We start from the raw sequence: 22,422 nt of genomic DNA on the forward strand, positions 1-22,422 counted from the left end.
AGCAGCAAGCATGTGTACATTATTAAAATCCTCTGTGGATTGAGAGGTAAAGCAAATTAGTATCAGCTCACAGTTTGGAAGTCTTGACATGATACTATTGATAAGCCAGTCAGCTGAATAATAGGAAAACCAGACATCCTTAATTCAGGTGATCTGATGGTTGAATAACTGTGTCCCCAATATCTCGACCAATGCCTAAGCACTCAGTGGATGTTTGTGGATGAACAAATGGGTGAATGAATGAATGAATGAATGAAACATTAAGACAAACCATGCAAAGCTGACAAACTCCAAAAGTAAGAGTACAGAATTAATTCACCTCTGTGGCCCAGGACTTGACAAAGCATGACCTACCAGGAAACATTCTAACCCTTCTCTCTCTGCTTCTCTAGGCAGCTTGAAATCCACTCTCCAGATGCTAAGCACACGGTGATCCTAAGGAGCAAGGATTCAGCCACTGCCCAGGCCTGGTTCAGTGCCATCCATTCCAATGTTAGTGACCTGCTGACCCAAGTGATTGCTGAGGTCAGAGAGCAGCTGGGGAAAACAGGCATTGCTGGGAGCCGAGAGATCAGGCATCTTGGCTGGCTTGCAGATAAGGTAAGGAAAATGCTCCCCTAGGAGTAGACATTTCCCCCCCAGGTTCCCCCAGCACTTGTTGCAACCATGAAGTCAGTTACCTCGTTCCATAGGCTGGATCTCTCATTCACAGGCTATTTGGACTTCCTGTCCATCTCTAGCAGGCTTGTGTTACACATGGGGGGCTATGTCCTAATCCGCTTTGATTCCCCGACGTAAAGTCCAATACGTTGCAAATTACAGGTGGTCACAGATTGTTTATCAAATGGATGAATGAGTGAGTAGATGCGTAGTTTGTCACACATATGAAGGTCAGGGAAAATAACTCAAATGCCCGATGGAGCTTTTGCCTTGTGAGGTAAGGAAGTGGAAAAGGTTGCTTAGAAAGGGGGTTTCTGTGAGTTTTCATGAACCTACTTATTAATAATGTAGATGCATTCATTTACAAATAATAGCAATAACAGCAAGGAGTCCTTAGCAACTACCAGGTATGGGCTCTTTTGATATATTATCTTATATTTTATCTGTATTCTTAAGCCAGCAGGCCCTGAAGGTCATCATTTGTGAGCACCTATTTTGTGCAAGGCACGGTACTAGGCAGGGGTGAAGTGTATAAGGATGAATGAAGATTTAATCTTTGTTCTCAGGGAGGACAGCTACTGTGGAAAAGGACCTGGGGTCATGTTAACACTGTCACTCTGATTTCTTTTCCCAAGCTACATGATACGTTGAAGATAGTAAAACTCACTTTGCAGCAGTCTGCTGGGAGTTAACCCTTCTCTTCATTTCAAAGGATTGAGCTTTTGCCATTATTCCTATACCTGATTGCTGTCCCTTGAACTTGACCTTGAGTGCTCAGGAACACTGGGCTTTTGGAACAGTCTGACCTCCCAGTGACTCACACTGTAATAGGCGGTAAATGGGAATAATGATTGTCACAATAAACAGCTTTTCTGCCACTGAACCATGTCATCTGAGAAGGCCCAGTCAAACAGCACTTGAAAATAATACTTGAACATAGCATTAGGCTGTTTTCCACCATTGTTCTTTGTTTGCACCAGTTCATGCCTGAGTCTCAGCCACAGAGTTCAACACAGGGTGGGTTGTTTGATTTGGTGTTGTCCCATCTCTCACAGATTTCAAAGGATGAAAGGAACAATGCAAATGGTGGTAGCACCCAGAGTGTAATAAACAAAAACCGTAGGTAGCCTTTCGTGACCTATGTGCTGGGGTTCTTAATGAAAACAATACTGCAAATCAGGATGACATCATTTTAGAAGTCAACAGTCTCTAATACTCTCTACTTTTTACTTCCTCCAACTGTGTGGGGGATATTTTCATTGCAAATGACAGAAAGCTCACCTCAGCTTGAGCAAAAAAGGGATGTATCACTTTTGAGAAAAGTGAACAGTACCCAAGGATCAGCTTCAGCCATGGTGGGATCCAGGGATCCAAATAATGATACTAGGCCTGCTTCTCCATCTTTTTGCACCCTGCCCACTTCATTGGTGTACATGTAGGCAAGCCTTCATCCTTGGCCCAACAGTTCCAGGCTTGTGTTTTCCATTATGGCCTACCTGTCTACCTGAATAAAAGCCTCTTTGCCCTCACAGTTGCAACGGAAGTCCTGAGATTAAGCCTAGTTGAATTGACTTAGATCAGATGTTCATCCTGGGTTGTGCTGAGATCAGCCTCATCCAAACCTTGTGCCCTGAGAGATGAGGAGAGGTGGTTCTCTAATGGAAAGTTTGGCTGCCGTGCAAGGAAGAGACTGAATGGATTCTGGGGAAGGCAAAGCAACAGACATTACCTGCTATAGGAGGAATAGAGGATTGGGATGAAAAGAGGTCCTCACTTGCTTAGGGGCCCGAGTAGATTGGCAGATGTTCTGGAGATCTCAGGGTCCTGGCAGGAAGTGGATGGCAAACTCTAAAGTGATGATTGGATAGGATTTAATGAAGGGATAATTTGTAAGGTGTGGCCAAGGTAAGGAAAACCAAGAAGAGATGGAGAAGCACTCCAGAGCTACCAACAGCAAGAGGCCACAGCCACCCCTTAATCTGAAATGGTAAGGAAAAGGAGCAATTACCTGAAACTGGCAAGACTGGTAGCTATAGAAAAGGGCCACCACTAAGAGCTATGGTCTTTGGGAGGGAAGCACAACCCCTGTGACCCCCTCCCCTGATCTCCTGCTGGTGTCTCCCATTGGATGAGGCTGACCGGAAGCCAGAGGCAAGGGAGCCCCATTGATGTATTCTGATAAGCTCTGTCTCCAAAGGCACAAGCAGGGTCTGGAAAAGGGTACAGACCAGACTTGGAGGGGCAAAGGGAGCTGTCCAGCACACATATCTCTCTACCTCCAAGTCCAAGGGACTGAGCTGCTCTCAACTCCTGGAGGTGTTTTGTTTTGTTTTTTTTCATCTCTTTTAACACAAACTTCATTACTATTTGGATAGTTGGAAAATACAATCGTATCATTATTAATGATGTTGAAATTTTTTCCAAAGTTTCCATTTCCTCACTTATAAGATTTGTCTGTTTATATCATATTATCAGTAGACACATTATCAGGCATTCCCATGGAGCAGTAATAAAGGCTCATAAAAACCTCTTTTTGGTTTTAGAATAGTATTGTTCTTATAATTTCAGGTAACCATTACAGATGTTTCTTCAAGTTGTATTATGTGTTGTATTCCTACGAGCAATAATGACTTACCATGGACAATTATCAGAAGCAGGAATGTCTTTTATTGCCTTCTGCTTCCGAACTTCTTAAAAGATTACCATAGATCAAGTCCTAGGGAAAAAAATCCAAGCTGGAATCTTTTTTGATTAAATATTTAATACTGAATTCTAGTGTGGAGGCATACAAATGGTTTTCAGCAAAATGTTACAATGAATGGCAAATCCTTAATACTGTGGCCTTCTTATATTATCACAAATACCAGAGAATTTGCTTGGTATTTGTAAAGATATAAAGTGTGATCCTATATATATTCGGCTGTAATTTACCTTAAATTGATGTCCTTTGTCTTTTCCTATGCTGTTAATCTTTGATTTTGTGATTAATAACAGTAGCTCTGGGACATGATTTGTACATATTAAATTTAATTTCAAATTTTTAGAACTGGCATTTACATGAACTAAAACGATATGAAACAACAACAACTTCACTTTTAAAATCCCTGTCTATGCTAATCCTAAAACCTCCTCTATACTACACAGGAGGAAAACTTTATATTAATGTTATTCTTCCCTGTAAGATAGTCTGAGGACTGGAAGAATGGCTCCCACAAAATGGCTAGTCCTTGAGGCAATGGAGAGAATTCAGTGCACTCCAAGAGAGGAGAATGAACATGGAAAAAGTTGGAGGTAATCGATTAATACAGCTTGTAGTGAAGGCATGCTAGAGACTGATCTAAAGGGAGGCGAGTGTTCATCAAACACATCTGGTACCTTGGATAACATCCAATTATGGAAGATCTTGAAAGCTGGACGGATGATTTGAATTTGATTTGGTGGGCAATAGGGAACCTTCACATACAGTATCAGAGAGAAGGGACTCAGAGGTAATTGCTAGGGACTGAACATTCCTGCCCCCCCAAATCCATATGTTGAAGCCCTCATCCTCAACGTGATGATATTTGAAGGTTGGGCCTTTGGGAGGTAATGAGGCTTGGATGAGGTCATGAGCATAGAGTGCCCACGATGGGATTGGTGCCTTTCTTGGGGATGAAGAGACCAGAGCACACTCTCTCTACCATGTGAGGATACAGCAAGAAGGTAGCTTTCCACAGGCCAGGAAGAGGGCCCTCACCGGAACCCCATGTTGGTACCCTGATCTTGCACTTCCAGCCTCCAGAACTATGAGAAATAAGTGTTTGTTGTTTAAGCCACCCAGTCTGTGGTATTCTGTGATAGCAGCCTGAGCCACGACAGTGATCTAAACCGACTTCTTCTTTGAACAGATGATGACCCAGAGAATGGAAAGTGTTTGATCTAAAGTCACACTCTAAATCAAGATACAGGAATAATTAGAGAGTAGAACAATATGGTGATATCATTATTTCTTTAATTTTTAAAAGAATCCAGTGCAGCTTATCCATTGCAATTGATTTTAGTCTTTCCTTGAACTCTCATAGCCATTCTTTGGACTCCCTACAGTGTCAAGGTCAGCAATGGGCCAACAGCCTTTGAGCTAGGGCCATTTTTTGTTGTTGTTGTTGTTGTTTCCTTCACTTCCTGGTCCTCTGAACTATGACAGTAACAGCCCAGTCCCTGTGCTTCTTTCCCTGTGAGTACCCTCACCTGTAGATGGGTCAGGTGTACCAATGTGGTCTTTCCATTGTTCTTATTGGTCTTAAACCTTTTACCTCCTTCCAAGCCCCAGTCTATCCCCAAAGGGCCTATCAATGCTAATTTTCACCCGGAACTGTAAAATATAATATGCCCCAAACACAGTTTTTCAATCATCGTTCTTTAATCTTTTTGTAGTTATTATTACTGAGGTGTTTTCCACGGTCCAATTTCAGACAAGAGAAAAACAAACTAGGCTCTGACTCTCTTGCTACTTAGAAAAACTAGTGTTTCAACAGGGACAGGCAGAATTGTTGGATTCTGTTTTGTGCTCAGTTCATCAGGTGTTACCTTTGCTTTACCTTGTTATCTTAGTTTGCAAACCATTTCTTGTCAGGTTAAAAACACAAAAACACAACACAAGGAAAGAAACAAAAAAACCCAGTTGGGAGCTCTGAGATGCAAATTCAATTCTCAGCTTTCCTCATTTCCACTTCAGATTTTTAAAAATGGGAACATTTATATAGCTGTGCCTCCCTAGGGTGTTATTGGAGGAAGGGAAGTTGGTAATTAGTATTTATTGTGTGCCTAGTCTGTCGCAGGCAATGTGCTTTAAATAATTCCTATCCTATGAGGCAAGCTTGCAGAAGTTGAGTAACTTCACTCTTCCAGCAAGTGGCAGAGACAGTGTGAGCCCTTCTTTCTAATCCTCAAGTCCAGAATTCTTCACTAAGCTGAGCTCATACAGGGACCCAGGGAACATGTGTCCATCTGCGTGAGACTGCCAGAATCCAGCGTCAGAGCAGTATCACATACCAAAAGCATTGTTTCATAATGAAGAGACATATCAAAAAAACTCAAGTCTTTTATGTGTCTTTATGAAAATAAAGGGTGTCTTCATCCATTCAGGCTGCTGAATCAGTGTATGGTATACTGGGTAGCTTATAAACAGAAATTTGTTTCTCGCAGTTCTGGAGGCTGGAAGTCTGAGATCAGGATGCCAGCAGAGTTGAGTACTGGTGAAGTCCTCTTTCTGATTTATAGACAGCCCTTTCATTGTTTCCTCACTTGGCAGGAAGAGAGGAATGGTAGCTCTCTTCTTCTTGTAAGGACACTAATCCTATTATGGGGGCTCCATCCTTATGACCTAATTACCTCCCGAAGGCCCTACTGCAAATATCATCACATTAGGGCTTCAACACATGAATTTGGAAGGGAAGGTATTCAGTCCATAGCAGGGGGCACTCACATATCAGCAAAGGACAACCCTTATTAAAATCTTTTCTCCCCTATCCACTTCCATCCTAATCTTGAACTACTTTCATTCCTTTCATGACCCTAAAAGAAGAAATCCAAGAAGAGATTCTCTCTTCTCTGTTCTTCCTGTCCATCCTTGACTATGTCATTCAGTTACACCTATCTGGCTGGTCCCAGTTTTTACTGTCCACACAATAATCCTCTGCCCTTCTCCTCTTTCTTCCTGTTTTGTTCTACAGAAGTCCAGTGAACAGGTCCAACAAAGACTGAAATTGTCTTTGATAGGACAGGTTAGGGGAAGACTAAAATACACACACAAACATGCACACACACACAGAGTTGGCCTTGCTTTGAATGTTTCCAATATCTATGAATTCAGTTATCATGGTTCAAGTTGATATCCCCAGTCTCTCAACAACACAGTTCAAATTTCAGTTACAATAGTCTATTAACTGCAAGTAATTTTATAAAGTACAAACTTTGCTGGCAGCTTTTCATTCAGAAAATCACTATGTAAATAGCTGATGTGCATCACATTGTGAACAATCCCGTGTCTTCTCTCAAAATCTGTCAGTGATCGGTCACCACATGTCTGTTCATTCACACAGACTGCAGAGTGGGTAGTAGTGTTTCCTCCTTGTTTCGTGGTGATGAATCTATGACATTTTATAAGAATGGATAATAGAAAGGGGGAGTTGTCCAAAAAAGGTGAAAGTACAGTAAAATGAAAAGTGATCATTGTGGAAGTGAGCTTCAAATCAAACATAAATGGAATTACAGAAGAACTACTTGACCTTGGGGGCGTAGATGCCGGTGCTATTCAAGAGACTCTTGATATGCAGCCAGAAGTCAGTAGAAAGGATGAAGATGCCCCAGAAGAAGTGAGAAGCTTCACAGCATGGGAACTCTCAGAGACATTTCGCATCACTGAAAGTAGAAAGGATAAAATGTTGCTGGCTGATCCAGACTTAGAAAGGAGTAGGATGGCTTGTCAAGGCATGGAAAAGACACTCACTCAGAATCCTAAGTTATGTGATGAAGAGAAGGCAACAAGCACTGCTCACACCACTCTCAAGTTTTTGACAAAGAAATAAAACACATTAATTCTCAATCTTTCTAATGTCTTAAGGGATAGATTACTAAGTAAATAGGTTTTACTTTTTTTTTTTCATTTCTGTATATACTTACAACTGACAGGAAGACAATTTTTAATGTGGTAATAAAAAATTTTAAATGTCCAGAGAACAATCCTAATTTTTCCAAGTGATTGAGATCACTTGGTATGGTTTCAGCTTGCACAGTCATTTTTATTGTCCAGCACTGCTGTGCAAAGGCAGAACCATCTCTCTCTCTCTCCGTCTATCCATCTCACCCTATATCTGTTTATCCATCCATATCCACCTCCATCTCTCTCATCCCTCTCTCCATCCATCCAGCTCTCTATCTGTCCCTATCCATCCATCTCTATCTATCCATCTCCCATCTGTCAACATATTTTCCCTATATTCTCACATAATTCACTAGACCATCATTAGTTTTCAGTTCCAATAATAGCAATTTATTCATCCCCCCCACCCCTAAAAATCCACATGAATATCACCAACCAAGTAATTTCATCCTGTAGCTGCACTGTCCAGCTATCCTAGAGCAATCTTGAATGCAAATGTAGAATAGCCTTGGCCTCAGTGAAACGGGCTGCCGGTAATCAAGATCTTGACAGTGTAATTAAGGGAACGATATTTCTGGAGCCTCTAAATATATCAGCTCCACCATCTGCCTAAAAATCACCTACGTAGGAATTTCCCACCACTTCTTCCATGGAGAAAACAGTCTCTGACCTGAGGGAACTCCCATCTGATAAATAGAAATAGAGCTACTGTAGTTCAGGCTACCCCTGACTTGCATCATCCCTAAATCAAGACTGTTTGTTATGCTAGGAAACACAGACTGTTAATGCAATTAAGTGCTAATGGGCCTGTTGTGCTGCTTTAAAAGGCAGTCATCAAGTTCCTGAGTGAATCACCTCTGAGATGGAGCAAGACTGAGGAAAACCAGCAACAGCTTGGTTATCTTCCTGTTAGTCTTTCACTACAAGTGTTACAAGCAAATGTGCCAGTGTGAATGCAAATTGCCCCCATCTTCCATTCTCTGAAAAATCAGGGATCTAAAATTGGGGTGGGTAGGTGGCAGAGAGGCAACTATAATGGAAGGATGGAAATATGCCCACTTTTCTGCATGACTTCACAGTGCAATTTAGTAATGGGAGTCATTGTCACCAAGGTGGACACATCAGCGCTGCCCATTTTGTTCCTGTAGGGCTGATTCCCACAAATTCATATGAGCCCTACTTGATCTCTTGGGAGAGGTGTGTAGAACTCAAGATTGAAAGCTCTCTGTGCCTGGTTGTATGGCCAGCACACTCTGCTAAACAGATGACCCTACCTTTATGAAATAGATCTCTTCCAGAAAAACTCCCTCTCTTTAGTGAAGAAAAAAAAAGATTTTCCTATTGATTTCCATTACTTGATTATTCCAATCACCTCCTATTCACCCCCTTGGTGAGGGAGAGATCACCACTCTAAATAGCAGGAGATGGCAGAACTCATGACACCAAACATTGGACAGAGGAACCTGGCAGCAGCTCATGAGTTACATTTACTCAGAGTCTGGGGAGGATGCTGCAAGCCTTGCCGGACCACACAGGGTTTATTAGGGGGCAGAGGGAAACAGCAGGGACAGTGAGACAGGCTTTGTAGTAACAAGTGGGTGAGATGCACTCTGGTTCCCATGGGAGTATGGGATTGGCTTGTTTGAATCATTTTGCAGGCTGTCTGAGAAGTAAAACCCATTAGGGTAAGGACTAGGGGGAGTACAGGGAACTGGGGTGGTGGGCATATCTGATGAGAGCAGGAGCCCTGGGAGGCTCAAAGAAGTTAAGGCAGTACATGAAATTTTAGGCCTTATGATACTTTGATCAGTGTCTTAGGATTCTTTAGAAGCCAAGTTGGAGACGGCGATTCTTGGGGAGGGATTTACTGAGGGAGGACACTCAGGAGAAATCTGTAAGGCAACTGTTGAAGCAAGAGATGCGGGGGAGGAAGCTAAGCAAAGATGTACTATCAGCTAGAGTCTAGCCTCATCCCAATCCCACAGGGGGCTCTGGAGCATGAAGGGCAGCACAGAGCCCCCTCCACCTTACATGGAAGAGTTGGGATTTTATATTCCCATATGAGTCAGCCACTGGCTGTAGGCTACTTTGCAGGTGAAGAGAGGCCACTCCTGTCTGCCACGGGCAGCTCTCTAGAGGAAGAGAAGGCTTCTACTGTGGGCAGTCATTATTCACATCATGTGAAGGTTGAAGGCTCCAACCTAGAAAAGGGAATTTTGGCAGAGGACCAACAATATCTGCTGTAATCCCTTGTGTGTTCACGTGAGGAAAGACATTCCAGCCCACGTACACAGGATCTTCAGGGGGCAAAGAGAGTAGCCAGTTCTGGGACATGCAGGGGGCTCTAGCCACCACCTAGAAGTTTCCTTTCATTTACAACTATATTCAAATCCTAGTAACTCTCCCTGGCATTTACTCATGACTTTCTCCCCCACACCATGGAAGAATTATTTTTTAATGCTTTAAAAATTCCCAATGTCATTTTCAGAGTCCCTTTGCAGCCTTACATTTTTGGCTTGGGCTTTTTATTACTTCTAATAGGACTAGGCTGCAATATTACAAATGCAATGCAAATTCACATGTTTCATTTTTAATCCTGAAACTCTTTCAAGTTGGTATTTTCAGGTTTTGTAAGCTGAAGCCAAGTGATGAAGTTTGAAGTCCTTTATTGATTTTATGTAGAATTAGGAGTAGGAATACAGATGTATCTAGAGTTCTAGAGTCTGATTTAAGAACATCCATATTGACATAGGGCCTGAGTCGAGATGAAAATGAGGGTCTTTATGGAGTCTCAGAGGTCAAGCAGGATTCTCAGAATTACTCTTTTTTTTTTTTTTTTTTATTTGACAGACAGAGACACAGCGAGAGAGGGAACACAAGCAGGGGGAGTGGGAGAGGGAGAAGCAGGCTTCCCGCGGAGCAGGGAGCCTGATGCGGGGCTCGATCCCAGGACTCTGGGATCATGACCTGAGCCGAAGGCAGACGCTTAACGACTGAGCCACCCAGGCGCCCCTCTCAGAATTACTCTTACTCATTTCCCGTTCATAAGGATTCAGGGAGAGACCCTAAAATATTCCTTGATCTGTTTTGGTCCTGCAGGTACAACCTTGCAGAGAAAAGAGGCAATTTCTTGTTTAGGCCTGTTGCTTCAGTGCCTAGACAGTGTCTGTGTTGTCAAATGAGTGAGTCAGTGGACTAGTGGTAGTAGCCAGAAATGTATTGCTGGTACCAGTAGACACTGCAATAGATTTCTCTGAGAATAAAGTACAGTCGCACTTTGCATGTTCAACATGGCTTTCTTGGAAGAAGAGAGGAGCAACCCCAGGCACCTGACCCTCATTTCTGTGTTTTAAAAAATCATCTTTCCACATGAGACTTCTCGGATCATAAACTCGGTGAAACTTAGGGATTCCCTTATTTGAAAATGTCAAGCTTCTCAATTTTGAGTGAGCTGCAGGAGTGATGGTCTTTGAGTGGCTGTTATGTTTTATGAATTTATCATCCTTCCTAATGAGAACACTAAATTAAAAGTCAGAAAAGGGGGGCTCTAGACTCAGGTGTAAATAACACAATTCAGATACATGCCTTACTTATTCCATGGGTTCTAAGAATCATATTCTTACAGAATTTTAGAGCTAGGAGGGACAGAAAAAAAATAACAGAATATGAATTGGCAATTTTATGTTACTTGACCATAATCATGTAGCTAGTTTGCATGAAGTGTGAGACTAAAATTCATGTATCTCTGATTTTCAGCCCAGGGCGTGATTTGGTCCGCCCAGTATACCTCGCCATCCATGTAAAGTGTCCTAAGAACAATTCAGAATTGTGCAAATATACAATCCTTTTATTGTTGTTTTGCCATTGGGGATCATGGGGGCCTGCTGGTCTGGAACTTCGGTGAGATGGGAGGTCAGGATAGAGATTGGGAATACCTTCTAGAAAAGATCAAAGGGTGGAAGAGATCTCTGGGAAAATAAGAGAATGACAGAGTGAAACCTTGGGGAGTATCAGGAAGAGAAGACGAGAGGAGAGTTGGTTTCTGGTCATGATGACACATTGGCCAACGCCTCTCTTGCCCTAATTAGTATGGACACTTTCCTCTTGTCCTGAAGGACTTCTAGGATAGCACGAACAGTGCTTCTTATTGCACTTGTCTGTCAAGAGACTTTATTATGGCTTACAAAACATGTGACTGTGTAGTTCATCTACCTCTCCAGCCTCCCTCTCCTACCCCCCACCTCCCCATTCCTCACTTCTTCTTTGTTCCACGTACAGACGGACTACATCTTGTGTGAACCATACTCTGATGCTTCTCAGTTGCAGCTTCCCTAGACGCTTTACTATACTTCCTTTTCCCTGGTTAGCTGTCTACCTTAGGGCTGCTTTCTGCTCATTAGCAGTAATGGGTTTGAAAGGGAGAAATGCAAATCAACCCAATCTTTATCAGAGGCAATGGAAAAAAAATGTGTCAGGGGATTCCATCAGCGAAGATGGAGCATGTAGGCCTGTCTGTGTTTCACAAAAACTTCAGATGAACATTTTGTTTTGTGTACCCAGATCTCCCAACACAGACACACAACACAAAGACAACACGAAGTTAATAGTGTCAGTGCTCAGAACACATAAAATGTCCTTGGTGTGTATATGGGTGTGTGTGTGAACACAGTGGACACTGTAATTGTTTCTATCTTAGCTGTTGAATTCAGGAACCAAGTCTTTTGGCTAAGGTGAATTTGGGGAACCTTGAAATAAGGTTAGAGTCAAATAAATCCAATAAGAACTAACTGAATGAGTGTGTAGGAGGCAGGGAAGGCTGGTGAAGCAGGATATAGAGGCTGGGAGAGCAGGGCTTTGGTTGGGGACCTACCTGCATTTTAATCCCTGCTTTGTTACTCACTGGTTGAGTGACTTTAGGCAAGTTTTTTTTTTTTTTTAAGTCTTTGATCCTTTGTGTCTATAAAAAAGACATTAATACTTACCTCAAAAGAGAATTTATATGGCTTAAATGAAATATTTTGTGTCACTGTCTGGTGCAGTGCAGGCAGTAAATTGAAAGCAGTATAAGAAGGCAGGTAGCCCTCCCTTCTAAGCAGTAGTTTTGAAGTGGGATGTATATAGAGGGCTTTAGAAAGCCCCAATCTGTGAATGCTACTAAAATATATGTATATATTTTCTTTCATTAAATATGGTAAAAAGGATTTGCCCTGGTCCTTTCACCAAATTACTGACTTCACTGTGCAACTCAGAACTACCAAATCAGTATTCTATTGTTTATCTCTAACTTCTATTATTTTCTGGCAGAAAACCATCACTTTCATAATCAGTACTATCATTTGCCTTTTCAGGCCATTTTCCAAAAAGAAACGGAGTAGAGCGTACACGTATGGTGTGTGGGTGTGTCTTTAATGACGTCAGGCAGGAGGGGAACAGCAGAGCCAAACTGACGGGTCTGGGGAGGCAATCAGCCCGCACCTTCAGAACTGGCCCCTAGCAAAATCAAAAATGACTGCAAGTCATCAGCATTCAGGGTCACGCACAGTAACAACTGTATTAAATCCATGAATGCCAAAGATCTACTGTCTGTGGTAGATTGAAAACGGAATAAAAATACATACCCAACAATAGTGCTGCCAAAGTTAGGAAGGGAGAAAGAACAGCATAAATTATGGTTTCTAGGAAAAGCTTGATGGGAAAAATCAGACTTGAGTTGGTCTCCAAAAAGTGAAAAGATTTGTAGTTAGCCTATTTTTTAATTTCACAAAGAAAGTCCTTAAATAAAGGAGCTTTTTACATGATGCCTAGAAAAAAGGTCGTAAGTCATAAGTACAATTGATTGATTATAAATCAATCTCAATTTCCCTGTAAATAGAATATAAAATTCATATATATGTGTAATTTTAACTAAGACTCTATTATCAAGCTTATAGAGGTAATTCCATATTTAACCAACTCTAAATTATAAAAACACCTTTCTAAAGTTTATATAAACTTGATTAAATAAAGCAATAAATAATAAGTCATTCTAAAGTTTAAATAACTAAACATGTAAAAATGAACTTCAAGCAAAGACATAAAATAATGTATTCATAATTCCTGTTTTTTGTCTTTTCCCTAGAAGAGATCAGAAGTTGAAGGAACAAGTATTCGTTCAAAGTTTAGGTTCTAATACATAAAGTTGTATTTTGTTGTTTTCTCCATTTTATATTTAAGCTTTTTTTTGTTTCGTTTTTGAGAGAGAGAGAGAGAGCGCATGAGTGCGGGGTGGTGGGGAAAGGGCAGAGGGAGAGAATCTTAAGGGGAGAGAATCTTAAGCCGACTCCATGCCCAGCTCAGAGCCTGACACAGGGCTCCATCTCATGACCTGGAGATCATGACCTAAGCCGAAATCAAGAGTCGGACGCTTAACCAACTGAGCCACCCAGATATCCCTATATTTAAACTTTTCTTTTAGCAAAAAAAGAGCCTTAAAAAGAATTGCTAGTTATTCAGGTTTCTGGAAACCTCACCCTGTACCCTTATATTATTCTGAGAAAGCAGGCCTTAGAATTTTAGAAGCCAACTTTTTTTTTTTTTTTAAAGATTTTATTTATTTATTTGACAGAGAGACACAGCGAGAGAGGGAACACAAGCAGGGGGAGTGGGAGAGGGAAAAGCAAGCTTCCCACTGAGCAAGGAGCCTGATGCAGGGCTCGATCCCAGGACCCTGGGATCATGACCTGAGCCGAAGGCAGACGCTTAACGACTGAGCCACCCAGGCGCCCCAACTTTTTTTTTTTTTAAGGTTTTACTTATTTATTTGGGAGAGGGTGCGCACAAGCTGGGGGGTGGGGTTGGGGAGGGCTTGGGGCAGAGGGAGAAGGAGAAGCAGACTCTCCACTGAGCAGGGAGCCAGACTCGGGGCTGGATCCCATGACCCTGGGATCATGACTGGAGCCAAAGGCAGACACTTAACCGACTGAGCCACTCAGGTGCCCCTAGAAGCCAACTTCTTCTGGAACTTGGTTTTCCACCATTGGACCCTCGGCCATGTTGTTTTTCCTCCATTTCAAGCTTTATAGCTTTAGCTTGAATAACTGGATTGAAAGATAATTTTATCTAAAATCCAACAGCTCTAAGTCCAGAATGAAACTGTCACAGGAATCTGTGTTTACATCATCTTTTAGGGGTTGAACATCTTTTTGATTATAAATAATTTAGTGATTTTTAAAAACAAATGCATGATTAGTTATTTGCTCATTCACTCGATAAACATTATTTAGTACCTATAATTCGTTCATTCAGTAAATTACCGTGGAGCACATACAATATGCGAGCAGGTTCAAGTACTGGGAATAGAACAGTGAGCAAGTCAGACAAGTTCTTACTGCGCTGAAGCCTGCATTTCAGCAGATGAGACGGATGATACACAAGAAAACAAACAATCCAGATACAAGTGCTATAAAGGGAATGAGGAATGTGAAGGTAAGGGGCTAGGGGAGTTATTCTAGATAATTGTTTATAATGGGCAAGGCAGTGGGTTGGAAATACCAAGATGTTCTCTAGGAACTCACAGACAAATGAGAAAGATAGACGTGGAAACTGAGAATTTCAAATGTACATGCTCTAAATTTCTGTCTTAAGTCTGCAAGGGCTCATAGGAAGGAATCTGCTAATTGCACCCAGGAGCATAAGAAAGGTATTAAGTGGAATCTTAAAGATCGGGAAAAGAAAGACTTTCTCGGTAGCAGGAACTGCATGTGCAAAAGCTTCAAGGTGCGTAATGCATGGCCTCATTTAAGAATAACCATTAATCTTGGGTGGCTGGAGCACTGAATGTATATATTCAGGTGATGCTGCCTTTCTTAGCAACACCCTTAGGCAGTTGTACCGTCACTCGTATGCTGCTGTATTGCATTTTTAGAATTCTTCTTTGGAATTGCCTTCAAAGACAATTTCTTAGCAACGTATGAAAATCTACTCTAGAGTCACATGGGCATCCCTCTTGGTCTGTGTTCTATTTTTCACTTTCACCCTGCTTGGCTCAGCTCTGCACCCTCCATCCCTTTAGACGATGGTTCCTACCTCTCAGAACTAGGTACCTGAAGGTGAGTCTTGAGCCTTAGAATATAGTTGGGCACGGTGTTGTGCCAACTGAGGCTGACCACCGGGGACACCACACCCAAAATACACGACGAAGCTGAATGGCATAAATTCTTAAGGAAAATAATTCGGGGCGCCTGGGTGGCTCAGTCGTTAAGCGTCTGCCTTCGGCTCAGGTCGTGATCTCAGGGTCCTGGGATCATGCCCCACATCGGCCTCCCTGCTCGGCGGGAAGTCTGCTTCTCCCTCTCCCACTCCCCCTGCTTCTGTTCCCTCTCTTGCTGTGCCTCTCTCTGTCAAATAAATAAATAAATAAAATCTTTAAAAAAAAAAAAGGAAAATAATTCAACCACATTTGTGAGTGCCTACCACTGGGCCAGGTGCTCTGTTCTACTTTGCTATTAGTTCTAGTGAGCTCTACTTATTAATTCCATCTTCACCCAGTAATGTAAATATGCAAGCTCACGACTATCCTTCTTTTAAAAAGTTAGAGAACTGTAGCCTATTGCTTCTTATGAAATACAGCCTAGGGCCTTATGTATTGTACCCAAATAGATTTAGAAGTGAACACTTCAGTGTCTCTCCCACAACAGTGTTCTTTCTTGATAACTTAGAACTGCAGAAGTTATAATAAGCAATTGTCTTGATCTGTTTGGGCTGCTATATATAATAAAATACCATAAAATACACTGGGTAGCTTAGAAATAACAGAAACATATTTCTCACAGTTCTGGAGGCTGGAAGCCCAAGATCAGGGTGCCGGCATGGGCAGACAAGGGCTGTCTTCCGGACTGTAGACTTCTCGTCGCGTCCTCACAGAGGGAAGGGGTGAAGGAGCTCTGTGGAGTCTCTTGTATAAGGGCACGAATTCCATTCACGTGGGTTCCACCTTTATGACCTAATCACCTCCCAGAGGTCCCCCCACCTTCTAATACTGTCTCCTTGGGCATTAGGTTTTCAACATAGGAATTTGGGGGAGACGCAAACATTCAGACCATAACCCAATGAAATATTTGCATTAGGGCTTTATGAAGTGATTTCCTGTCTGTTTCCCTCAGCACTCCTGAGAACTCACTGATTCTATAGCACGTGACTACCAGAGCACAGGGGAGTTCTGTTGTCTTGCTGGGTGAGCCCATGCCCATGTGCAGGTGTGCCCAGGTTAGAGGTGTGGGCCACCTCGCTGTGCAGGAGCCTCACTCCCTTTCAGGAAGGACACAGACACCATCTGAGATGTTGTGCCTGCCTCATGGTTGTCATGGTGCCAAGTGCTTACTGGGATTCTGCCAAGAAAGGTATGATCATGGAGAATAAAAGCGCCTCTTTGAATCGTGCTGACAAGAAAGCTGATTCTTGGTGTTGGAGTGATTAGTTTGACCTTTCATTTTTAAGTGGTTCTATGAAAATGTGAGCCCTGCATGCTCTGTAATTTTGAACATGGAGGTTTTTCTTGTTTTGTTTTGTTTCTTCTTTTTTAAACCAGGCCTACAAAACTCGAGCTAATCTTAAACACACGTTGGGTCCACTAATCATCTCTAAAATTACCAGCTGCTGGTGGGGTCCACTCATTGTGCCATCCTTAACGAAAAGGGAAACTGTTAGTAAAAGCATGAGAGTCCTACCCAAAATGTCCTATTAAATCATTACTTAGAAACATGACAGGCATGGCGATCTGAGGAAGCCCTTCTTTCCTAATATAATTTTCCCGCTCCTACTAAAGTTTGTTGTCCTCCAGGAGGGGTGATAGGAAGTGTGCGAGCAGGATTTATGTGCCAAATGATGCATGGCAGGGGGTGACTTGAGAGGCCCCACTCTGGGGAGAACAGTTAGTTTTTCTTTTTTTAAGATTTATTTATTTGAGAGAGAGTGAGAGTGCATGCATGTACATGCGCAAGTGAGCTGGGGGAAGGTCATAAGGAGAGAGAGAATCCTGAAGCAGACCTCTTGCTGAGCGAGGATTGGGGAGCTGGATGCAGGGCTTTATCCCAGGACCCCGAGATCATGACCTGAGCCAAAACCAAGAGTCGACTGCTTAACTGACTGAGCCACCCAGGCACCCCAGAACGGCTAGTTTCTTAAAGACCTATTCATTACTAGCTCTTTAGTAAGAGCTGAAGGAAGAAATTGGTAGGAAGGAAAGAAGAACAGAGAAAGAAAAGAAAGGAAGGAAGAAAAGGAAGGAGGAAATAAACAGAAAGGAGAAACACATGCTATAATCATTTTACCTCCATTAGATTTAAACCAGTTTATGTCATTCAAAGGATAGAAATAACATTTGGATTTAGAGACATGCTCTAAATCTTTTCACCCTGACCTTGGGGCTGCTTGCTTGGATCCCTGATGAATGGTGTTTGGTTCCTGGAAATATGATAATGCCACTTGTTTTCTTATTTTGGGTGATAAACCCAATACATTCCTCACGTGAGCAGAAATGCACATCGATAACCGCGAAGGCCCATGGGTCCAGCAAAGGAATTTTTCCTCCCCTCAATTTTTAATGAGGCCCCGTATTTGTCATCATCCCCAATGGCTACTCTGAGCACAATGTCCTCAGCATGTGCATTTGATGAGGCCTGCATTTGATGAGGCCTCAGCTGAGACTCTGGCCCAAGCTCCAACATATTGTTGGATCCATCGCGTTGATTCTTGGCTCTGATACTAACGTACAGCTCATGAGTTGCGTGGTGCCCATGTGAACCCGGGGTCTGGCAATGCTTATGCCAGACGCACGATGAGATGAAGCTGGGAGGAGGGCAGCAAGACCCCCCGCGCACTGGCATCTTAACAGACGTGAGCAACGAGAAGAGCTATGTTGCAGAATCACCATTTCGTAGCTTATGGGAAGTCATAAGCAATCAGGAGGTGGAAAAAAAAAAAATGCTGTCTTCTAGCTCCTCTTAAATAAAAAAAAACCCTCCACATCAGAGAGGTGCTTTATGAACTGTGAAATGGGGAGGAAAGTTGAAATGTTTAAAGAGTCAGGTAATCGCTTTTATTATCAAAGGGAAGCTGACTTCCAGCCCAGCTGTTGAGTAATGGGAGATTTAAGAGCCTCGGGCATGGCCATGTGGCACTGACCACAAGGACACTGGTGATATTTCAAGGCAGCGCTGTGTTGTCTAGTTCTTCTTTTTTTTTTTTCCCCCAGGAGTTGGCAGGCCAGAGCCAGGGCACAAAAGGGCATGCTATTCTGGCCTAGGAAGCAATTTTTCAAAAGGCAGTTGCACACAAACATTTCCACCAGCACACTCTGTGAGACACAATCCTGTGTCAGAGAAGGAGTTGTGCCTCTCTTATTGCACCCAGAGTTCCTGGCACGGTGACCGGCTCCTAGTTCAAGACAGATCTGTTGGACTCACTAAGGAGCTATGAGAATTGATTGTAAGAGCCGTGCTACTAAAGATAGCTATTAGACTTCGGGCCAGGGACTGCTCTTAAGTTTGTTCCAGATGCCTCATTTCACAGATAAGAAAACTGAGGCAAAGAAAAGGTCAATAGCTTTGCACTCTATTGCACAGCTCCCCGTAAGTGCTAAAGTTATATGGGAAAGAAGTGTCCCTGCATGGTGCCCTGGGTGAACAGTAGACACGGAGCCCAGGGACCCAGTTCTGATGCTCACACTGCTTTTGTGAGCTCTTTCCTCTTAGGTGAACTCTTGCTAGTCTCTCTGAGCTTCTGCATCCACCCCTGGAAATGGTAATGGTAGTAATGCATGCGAAGGCACTTTGTAAACTGCAGAGCCCCATATAAATGTAAGTGATGATTAATTTTCCAAGACACTGTTCTCCAAACTCTGTTGTTACAGTGTTTTTTTTTAAAGGGGTCATATAAGAGTAAAGGAAGGAATGGAATCCATGACCAAATGACTTTGAAGCAGGGGCGCTTGGGTGGCTCAGTCGGTTGAGCTTCTGACTCTTGGTTTTGACTCAGGCCATGATCTTGCGGTTGTGGGATTGAGCCCCACGTTGGGCTCCATGCTCAGCAAGGAGTCTGCTTCAGATTCTCTCTCCCTCCCCCTCTGCTTCTCCCCCTGCTCATGCATTCTCTCTCTCTCTCTCTTTCTCAAGTAAATAAATAAATATTTTAAAAAATTACTTTGAAGCAAATGCTGTATTTTGCCATTAATATTTTGCTTATATTAAAGTCTCTGAAAAGCCCTGATATAAAGAAACCCATTTGAATGTGTTTTTGTTTTGTTTTAAAGATTTAGTTATTTATATATTTGAGAGACAGAGAGTAAGCATGTGAGCCAGGCTGCAGGGGTGGGCGGTAGGAGGTGGGGCAGAGGGAGAGGGAGAGAGAAACTAGCAGACTCTGCGCTGAGCAGGGAGCCCGATGCAGGGCTCAATCCCAGGACCCTGAGATCATGACCTGAGCCGAAACCAAAAGTCAGCCACTTAACCGATTGAGCCACCCAGGCACCCCCATATGAGTATGTTTAACGCCGTGGTTCTTAAATACATCTCAACCATTATAATTTTCCATCTTTACCCATGTAGAGACAGACGTGAAAAATGTCACATACTTATTTTGTATGAATGTTGATAAATGTTATATTCATTCATTCACCATCACTGATTGAGCCTCTGGTGAGCAAGCAGCAGACTGTGGTGTTTCTCCAAAGTAGTTTATGGAGCTCCATCAGGATTGCCTGGAGAGGGAATGGTGCTAGTTAAAGTGCAGCTTTCTGGGTCCTACCCCAAACCTACTGAATCAGAATAACTCCAGAGTCGGGGCCTGGGAATATGCATTTGCAGCCAGTCCTGGGAGATCCTGATGCACACGGAGGTTTGATAACCGCCCCTGTATGCTGTGCTAAAGAAGAACTTAGTTACTCTGGTTTTATGACTTACTAGCTATATGACCCGGGCAAGCTACTTTCATGTTTCTAAACTCCACTCTAAGAAAAGCAAAAAGGCGTATCGCCGCTTTGTAAAGGTTTTGTGAAGATTTAATGCTATAATCTATGCAAAGTGCTAATTACATCTATCTTGGTCCTTTTGGGCTGCGGTACCCAAATTAACACAGATTGGGTGGTTTATAAACCACAGAAATGCATTTCTCACAGTTCTGGAGGCTGGGCGTCCAGGATCAGGGTGCCAGGTGGGTAGGATGAAGGCCCTCTTCTGGGTGGCAAATGTCTCCTTGTGTCCCCACATGGGGGAAGGTGGGGGTGTCCGTGGGATCTCTTTTATAAGAGGGCTAATCCCATTCCTGAGTACTCTGCCCTCGTGGCCTAATCACCTCCCAAAGACCCTACCTCCTAATACGATCACTTTGGGGATTAGGATTTCAACATATGAGTTTTGGAGGGACACAAACATTTAGACCATAGCAACATCTGCTATAATGAGATCTCATTAATGGTGATAGTAGCTGTTGCTGTTATTATTATTGTTGTTGTTGTTCTTATTCCTGGGACCACTGTGCAGGTGGAGACATAAAATAAGCATGATCACTCTCCTCGAGTGCTCTGTCCAGTTAGCAGTCAGCTACACACACCATGATCTAGGTGCTGTAGGAGTGAAATCTAATGGAAAGCCAGACATTCACTGTGTGGAGGGGCTCATGGAAGGCTGTACGAAGAAGATATTTGAGCTAACCTTGAAGGAGGTGTCATTAGGTAAAAACCAACCAACACCACTAATGCACAGAAGAAAAAAACCATCCTAAGGGTCCTTCCAGCAAACCCAAAGGAACATCACCACATATCTGGCCTTGCGTTTTTGGTAACTGGGAGTTGGCTTCCCATCACTTTGTGTCTCAGAGGTATTCTTTCTCTGATTTAATTTTCTTCACAGACTATCATAGGGAACATTTTTTTCTTAAAAAAAAAACAACTCTGCAAATATTCAGAAATAATTTAAAATAATAGTTCTGGTTTCTTTGTTGACTCCCCCCGCCCCGCCCAGAGCTTCTAGTGGCTATTTGATAACATTTGATTTTGCTGCTTCTCTCTTTTTTTCCACTCTTTGTTCTCTTGCCAGTAGGTGGCTAAAAGTGACCATGAACAAAGATCTAATTAATTCCAAGCTGAGTGGTGGATAGGACTAATAACAACCGGCATTAATTTCATAAGTGTTCTGTTTAGCATTATTAAGAAAATTTAGCAAATTTTAGTTGATTGCTTGCCATAGGATCAGTCTTGCTCAAGGGTATTAGTAGGCTATAAATGCAAAACATAGTCCCTGTCCTTAAGTAGCTGATTAATGAAGGAAATGCCAAAGTGAGAAGTTTCAAAGTCAAGTAGTGATCCACAGAGAAACTGTGCAAGGCAAAACACAATCCTATTTGATTAAATAATTGTATAAGTCTTTCTGTGATTAATTATGAGATCAGGTGGGCTAAGTACATTGGTCCGGCCCCATGGAGTATTCCAAAAGAAAAGATTTGGGTGGAAAATCTGAATTTAGTAAGTCTCACTTCCGGTACCCTGAAGGATGCATATTTTCTCATGGGGCAGCAGGTCCGTGCTATGATTCCAGAGAGTATAGAGCCAATTTTTCAAGTATTTTCTGCAAAGATTGGCAAACATCACACGGAGCAGTAGCCCAGCATTGCTGGAATGTCCATGCACACAGACATGTAATGTGACATAAATTGAGACACATCTCTTCCTTCCCCACCCCACGCAGAAAAGGAGGAAGAATAAATGAGAGGAGTGATTTGGTTTGGTATTTAGCCATTTTGGTGATTTTTTTTAAAACAAATTTTCTTTTTAAAAATTAATGTGTGCTCATTGTGAACACTATTTTCCATTCATTTTTCAGTGTGATTGTGGATATTTCAAGAGTGGCTCCCATGGGATGGGAGGCAGGATGGGTTGGAACTGCTAACCTTAGCAGCAGCAGACTCTTCTGATGGCTCAGGGCATCCTGCTCCAGACAGACTGGATGGTGGTGGGAGTCTGGCTGGCAGGTGGTCACTTGATCGGCCACAACAGTCTTTGGTGAGAGAAACCCTCTAGCACAGAGCTGTATACGCGGTCTACCCCATCATTTCCCTCAGTTTAAGGAACATGGAACATGAACTACACAAGA

At 42.6% G+C, this 22,422-nt stretch overlaps 1 protein-coding gene across 1 annotated transcript in view; it reads left to right on the plus strand.

Annotated features, from left to right (window-relative positions):
• SNTB1 (syntrophin beta 1) overlaps positions 1-22,422 on the plus strand; it is a 223,107-nt gene that overhangs the window by 135,995 nt on the left and 64,690 nt on the right. Inside the window, exon 3 of the mRNA XM_036068665.2 lies at positions 393-600. Within this exon, the coding sequence (XP_035924558.1) occupies positions 393-600 (208 nt within the window). The remainder of the gene's footprint in view (positions 1-392; positions 601-22,422) is intronic.

The sequence above is a fragment of the Halichoerus grypus genome, chromosome 5, assembly GCF_964656455.1.
Source record: "Halichoerus grypus chromosome 5, mHalGry1.hap1.1, whole genome shotgun sequence".
Lineage (NCBI taxonomy): Eukaryota > Metazoa > Chordata > Mammalia > Carnivora > Phocidae > Halichoerus > Halichoerus grypus.